Here is a 7395-nt window from a genome sequence, read left to right on the forward strand (position 1 = left end):
ATATGCCATTGAGTCAGACCCGACCCATAGTGACCCCTCCTTGGGTTTCCAGGGCAGTATCACTACAGAAGTAGATTGCCCCATCTTCCTTCCGGGGAGTGGCTGGTGGGTTTGAACCGCCAGCCTTCTGGTTAGCAGTCAAGTGCCTTAGCCATTACGCTACCAGAGTTCCATTCCATAGAGATACTGCCTCGGAAAGCCACGGAGGGGTCACTATGAGTTGGGACCGACTCGACAGCAATGAGTTTAGTTTGGTTTGGTTCACAGTTCTTGATTTTCCCTTTGATATTTTTCCCCTCCCCCAAACTTCCCTCTTATCCCTTTCAATGGATGTATGACATAAATAAATACAAGTGCTTCTTTGTTGGTTACCAGGGATGGGAGGGGAGGGGAGGGAAAATTGCTAGATAGTAAGAGATAAGTTTGATTTGGGTGAAAGGAAAGGCAATATACTAAAAAGCAAGTGGCCAATACAATAATTTTAAAGGGAAGGAAGACACAGAGAGGTGTACAAGAGGTACAGACAATAAAAGATAAACACCTTTACATACACAATTCTGTGTTATCAGTAATAACAACCTAAGGGTAAACACATAGGTAGACAGGCTGAGTGATTAGGTATGTCTATGCAAAAGGGAATATACTCATGACCATATATAAATTTGGCAGAAGATATTTATTTGTATGCACTACAACAATGTTCATATAATAGAGCTAATAGGGGGTAAAATTATGGTAACTTCATAGCCACAGCCAACCATCCTGAGGGAATAAGTTGTTGGGTCCATGGGCTTGGGACTATGGTCTTGGGGGCCATCAAGCTCAACTGGCATAACATACTACACAAAAAACATTGTTCTACATCCTACTTTTGAGTGGCTTAACTGCCAGGATCATAGCATCCAAGCCACCATAGTGTGATAAACTGACAAGTACTACTAAGAAAGTGTAACGGAAAGACTGGGACTGATACCAGGACAGTTGTGTTCTGGTCACCCTAGTTCCCTTGCTAACTTGCTGTGACCTTTCAGCAAGTTATTTTATCTTGCTGGACTTTTATTACCCCAGATTTGAAGTGAAAGTTTGGGCTCTGCCCCTAAGGAATCTACCTAGCTGTATTCTATGGCCCAAAGTTACAACTCCAGTTACCAGAAATGCTGAGAAACTGCTAACTGAGTAGAGGGCCCTGAGTAGGTGAGAGGCCATCAGAATACAACTTGCCTGGTTCAGCAGTGGGCCTTGCCTAACAGGCTGACCTTGGAGGGTAGGAAAAGCCATAAGCCACAGAGGCATTCCCAGACTTTGAACCCAGATGGAGTTTGCCCAGTTGGATTTTGAAATTGCTTGGACCAGTAACTCCATTTTTCCTTCCATTTTCTCCTTTAATGAATGGGAATGTGTATCACTGTTATCCTAGGTCTGTCTCACCATTGTATTTTGGGAGTAGATAACTTGCTTCTTGAGTTTCCCAGGTTCACAGATGCAGAGGATCTGTTTCTCAGGATGGATTGTAGAGTCTCATCCACACCTGATTTAGGTTAGATGATGAAATTTAGAACTTTAGAGCCACTAAGATTTAGATGAAATTTTGGATCTTGAGTTGATGCTGTAATGTGTTGAAACTTTCAGGGATGTTCTAACATCCCATAGATTGAATGTGTTTAGCACGAAAGACAGAGGTGAATCTTCAGGTGCCAGAGTAGACTGTGGTAGGCAGAACAATCCCTACCCTGCAAATGTCCATGTCCTGATTCCTGGAATTTCTAAATGTATTTAATGACAAAGGAGAACTAAGACAGCAGATGGGATCAGCTGACCTTAAAATGAGAGATTATCCTGGACTATCTGGATGAGCTCAATGTCATCACAACAGTCCTTAAATGTGCAAGAGGAGGGCAGCAGAGAGGAACCAGAGAGGGGGAGAGTGAGGACTCAGCCCAGTGCTGCTGGCTTTGAAGATTGAGCAAGAGGGCCACAAGCCAAGGAACATGGCAGCTTCTAGAAGTTGGAAATATCAAGATTGCTTCTCCTAAGAACTTCCAGAAGAAATGCAACCTTGCCATCACCTTGATTTTAGCCTGGTGAGATAATTTTCTGTCTTCTGACACTCAGAACTGTAACATAATAAATGTTTTCTTTCAACCCTAAGTTTCTGGTAATATGTTATAGAAACTCCTGCAATTTAGTGTTTGGGGATCTTGGATAAATTGTTTCATCTTTGTCTTCCTTAGTTCTCCTTTTTATCTAAAAATATAAACTGCTGTGAAGATCAAGTGACAGATGGACAGAAATGCCTGTCACCCAGATGCTCAGTAACTGTGGTTTTCCAGCCTCCCCTTTTCTTCCAAGTCACAGTGACCCTTCCTTGGGTTTCCAAAGCAGTATCTCTAAAGAAGTAGATTGCCCAACCTTCCTTCCAAGGAGTGAGGAGTGGGTAGTGGGTTTGAACCGCCAGCCTTCTGGTTAGCAGTCAAATGCCTTAGGTACTGCGCCACCAGAGCTCCTGTAGAGAAGGGAAGCAGGAGCCAAAAGTCATTCTCAGCAGTGAAACCTCCCTTCTTTGATATCAGCTGCCTTAGGGGCTCCCTTACTCAGCCCCCAAGCACACCTTATCTGGAGCATTTGGGCTCCTTATCTGCCTCTGGGGAGACCACAGCTCCTACTTCTCCTGATGAAAGCCCCCTTCAGAATACAAAAGTTCTTTAGAAGAGCCTGAGAGGAGAGCAGATCCAGAGGCTCACTCTGCAAACGACTCTCAGAGATGAAAGGGCAGCTTAGACATCAGTATCAACTAAAAAGCTGGTTGCCATGGAGTCAATTCTGACTCATGGTGACGTTGTGTATATCACAGTAGAACTGTGCTCCATATGATTTTCAATGGATGATTTTTCGGAGGTAATTGCCAGGATCTCTTCAGAGGTATTTCTAGGTGAACTTAAACCTCCAACCTTTTAGTTAGCAGTGGAGTCATTTGCACCACCCAGGTAGTCCGTTATCTATACTATAAACCAAAAAAGCCAAACTCACTGGTGTTGAGTGGATTTGACTCATAGCAACCCCTCCTTGGGTTTCCAGGTGGTACCACTATGGAAGCAGATTGCCCAACCTTCTTTCCGAGGAGTGACTGGTGGGTTTGAACCGCCAGTTTTCTGGTTAGCAGTCAAATGTCTTAGACACTACACCACCAGAGTTCCCGTCTATACTATGGATGTTCGCAATTTCCAATTAAAAGGATAGGAGGTACAAATGGCTGAGATGCTGAGAATCACCTGGTAGGGAAAAGATGAAGGTGGGTGGGAAATTACACTGCAAGGGAATATCAAACATCTCCTATGTTAAAAGGAGCTCTGGTAGCATAGTGCCCAAGGCATCTGACTGCTAACCAGAAGGCTGGCAGTTCAAACCCACCAGCCACTCCTCGGAAGGAAGATGGGGCAATCTACTTCCATAGTGATACTGCCTTCGAAACCCAAGGAGGAGTCGCTATGAGTCGGGTCCAACTCGACATCACATACACATATACACAACCAAATAAACAAATAAATAATAAAATAAAATAACCATAAAAGAAAGAAAAGGATGTAAAATAAGTCCATGCAAAGGGCCCAGGCCCGGGATTCCTGCTCCATCTACTCACATACTTGAGACAGATATCCTTCAAACATTCCAGGCTTCCAATTTCTTAATTAGTTGTGTTATGAGCTTTTATTTCAAAAGCACATTTAATACAAGTATAGTTTCGCAGATACAAGTTTTCACTTTGTATTCTACAAAAGTCTTTGAATATTATTCTCTTTACAAAATGGAACCTTACAAAAATACTGACAATTTAATGTTTTTATACAGTTTTCTCTAGTTGCAGTTATTTCTTTCATTGTAAAACAATGTCTACCACAGAACTACGATATTTTAGTTGATATTAAAAAAAAATTAACTCAATGCTTTTTTAAGCAGCTAATGTAAATAACACAGGTCGAGACACAGTTTATAATCATAGTGGATATAGCTAAAATTGTTTCAGAAATAATATTTTACATAGTTAACTTTTAATGTTTTATACATTATTTATATAATATTTATATATAAAAATCATAGCTTGCTATAGTTGAAATGAAAGGACGGATGTGCATGTGGTTGATGCATATGGTTACATTTAGCCCTTTGAAAGGTTTGCATCCAAGATCTAGAAGCATTTCTTCCTTCCTCCTTTCCTCAAAGGTTCAGTAGCAGGAGTTCCTGTGTACTGCCTAGAGTGAGACCTTGCTTGAAAGGACTTAGGGATAGAGGATGAGGAAAACTCTCTACGGAGATTTAACCCACATGTTCTGCCCAGCAGAACCTACCAAGAACTGCCCTAGAGATCAACCCCAAGACAATAGTGCTTTACACAGTTTAGCAAGAGTAACTCCTACAAGGACTCCCATCAGCTCCGTTATCTTGAAGGGCAGCCTTGCAGGTATGAGTCGTCTGTTACTCTGGCTCCTTCTGACTTTGAGCAGCCAAAAGGTTGGTTCATTTTTCATTCTGCCCCCTGCACTCCCCCATCTCTTGTATGGAAGGCCGCTTCCTCTTAGCCAGTGGCAGACGACACCATTGCTCATCTCCACCCTCACAGGAAATCCCGATAGGTACACAGCAAGGATTTCAAGGGAGAAGGCAGTCACCAACATCTAACCATTTCTAAGAGTGTGCAAGTGCCTGGTGATTGGGGTACACAACATCAGCATCCTGCAATGATCATTTCATCATCACAGGCTGAAGCGTCAACAGAAGACAAAGGAGGGTGTGCACCCTCGACAGCTTCTGAAATTGTGCTATTTGTGAAGTTCACTCATCCACAAAGAGTCTCCTAATCACTAATGTGAGGGACTGTGGTTACTGGCCTGTGGGCCAGGGAAGTGATAAGGCCTCAGGACTGGGGATTTGGATTTGGGATCATGTGACTGAGCAAGCTTGCTCTTTCCTTTTACCTAAAAAAAACAAAATGAACTTTTTGAACCAAAGTCACAGTAAAGAATAGAGTGGGGTGAGCAGAGAGACGCAGGAGGGAAGCCCCTGCAATAGGTATTTTCTTGACTCAGTGCTATTTATGGCATCGTGTGCTACAATGTCAATTTGTGCTTTTGTGACAGGCCTGGGATTCCTCAGGTCACAAAGGTGACTAACAGATTCTACACAAATCATTTTAGTGTTTGTTCCAGAACAAGCCCGTGTTCACTAGAACATGAACACTTAAACCAATTGCACATCCAGGATTCCGGCACTTGGTGTTAGTTTGCTGTTGTTTCCACATAGGTGAACACTACCTATTTTGGAAGGCCACAAAGTAAGACACTTTTTTCTTTTTCAAATCAGTCAGGCAAAAAAGTTTTTTTCCCTACATTCTACTGTCTGATGAGATTGGAGAGCAGCAAGAAATTGCTGTCAGCAGTCATTTTACAAAAACAGCTCAAGAGGTGGGTGACACCTACACCATGTTGTGGTGATTGTTCCTGTCAATAATATCCACAGGTGAGAGGATTTCCTTCCTGATAGCAGGGGCAGGCAGGGAGAGGGTCGTCTTGCTCTTGAAGAGGTCAGACACGAAGAAAACCTAGAAGCACAAATCAGAGATCCAGGTCAATAATGGATACCTGGGGACTGGGGACATGCAAAAGCAAAGGGAACATCATAGAAGCATGGGCTTTAGGAAAAAGGGTCTACAAATCATAGATCTTTCAACAGGGAAAAGCCGTGCAATCACATAGTCCAACTTTTATTGCACAGATAGGGAAACTGAGTTCCTCAGAAGGGTAGTGACATGGCCCAGGTTGCATAAGAGCACAGAAGAACCCAGTTGTCAGTCTCTTGTTCCATAACCTCAATGCAAATGAACAGCAATGAAATATATGTTCTTAAACAAAGGAAACAAGTCATAATTTGTCACAGTCATTTATCCAAGCTATTTGCCCTTTCCTCACAAAGGAACATAGGGTGTAACCAAAAAAGATCAGCCAGTATGAACTCATATCAGCATGAGCTAGAATAAGGAAAAGATAGTGGCCACTTTTTCCTGAAAATTTAACAATACCAACAATTTTGATGAAGGTCAAAATGCCAATGTCTGGTTGCTGAGGGAGTCAGCAACTAACCCAGGGGAAAGGTCAATGAAAAAATCTCCTATCGCTCATTCCCCAGTCCTTCCTCCTCCTGAGCATATGACGTCACTGACTCTTTCTTAAAATCATTGAGAAACATTTATTGAACTCCCACTTGCAAAAGTATAAGGATGCCTCAGGCTTACTTTCTGCTCAATGTATTTATGATGGAAGATTCAAGGTCATGAGTGACTGAAGAAAAATAAATGCTTTGTATTAGATGACAAAATAAATAGTTACTCCTCACTTATCAATGTCACATTATTTGACATTTTGCATTTATGACCATAGTAAAAAACCTACTATCCAACTATTTTATGCATTAAAGATAAACATCAGGCAACAGTGAATGCAAAGGTGTAAGGCAAGGGTAACGGTTATGATTAAGGTTATGTGTCAACTAGGCTGGGCTAGGTTGTAGTTCTCAGTGGTTTGGCAGTTATGCAATTTTTGGGATCTGATGTGGTAATCCTCTATTTCTGCAAAAAGTTGATTGCCATGGATTGAATTTTGCCCCCTCAAAATTTGTGTCAACTTGGCTAGCCATGATTCTCAGTGTAATGTAGCAGTTATGTAATGACATAATGTGGGAGATATGCAATGATAGCCCATGATGTGATTTGGTATGATAAATCAATCAGGTGTAAAAGGATTAAGATTAAGGGTGGCCTGGTCATCCTTAGTCCCATCATAGCCCTGATACAATGTAAGGGGATCTTCCCCTGGGGTACTGCCTCTAACACTTTTTATCTTACAAAAGACAAAAGGAGAAAGGGATCAGACAGTTGGGACCTACTACCACCAAGAAAGAGGAGGCAGGAACAGAGGTACCTGCACTGTGCTCTTCCTAGGAACAAGAGAAACGAGAAAGAACGCCTTCCCCTAGAGCCAGCACTCTGAACTCAGACTTCTGGCCTCCTAAATTGTACAGTGCTGTCAGTGATAGGGTAATATCCATATGCCTACAAGGAAGATCAGTTAATAGTATTATCAAATTTATGTACCAATCACTGAAGCCAAAGATGAAGAAACTGAAGCTTTTTACCAACTTCAGCAACCTGAAATAAACATACAATCAAGTTGTTGTTGTTAAGTGCCGTCGAGTAGTTTCCAACTCATAGCGACCCCATGCACAGCAGAACGAAACACTGCCCGATCCCACGCCAGCCCCACAATCCCTGCTATACTTGATTCCATCATCGCAGCCACTGTATCAATCCATCTCGTTGAAGGCCTCCCCCTTTCGTTGACCCTCCAC

General features: G+C 42.3%; 1 protein-coding gene across 1 annotated transcript in view; it reads right to left on the reverse strand.

Annotated features, from left to right (window-relative positions):
• Positions 1-5467: 5467 nt before the first annotated feature.
• The window catches only part of PLPP3 (phospholipid phosphatase 3), a 120658-nt gene continuing 118730 nt past the window's right edge, over positions 5468-7395 (reverse strand). Inside the window, exon 6 of the mRNA XM_007947400.2 lies at positions 5468-5593. Coding sequence (XP_007945591.1) covers positions 5468-5593 — 126 coding nt within the window. The remainder of the gene's footprint in view (positions 5594-7395) is intronic.

This window comes from Orycteropus afer, unplaced genomic scaffold (genome assembly GCF_000298275.1).
Source record: "Orycteropus afer afer isolate SDZICR_OR568_19922 unplaced genomic scaffold, OryAfe1.0 scaffold00183, whole genome shotgun sequence".
NCBI classification, from domain to species: domain Eukaryota; kingdom Metazoa; phylum Chordata; class Mammalia; order Tubulidentata; family Orycteropodidae; genus Orycteropus; species Orycteropus afer.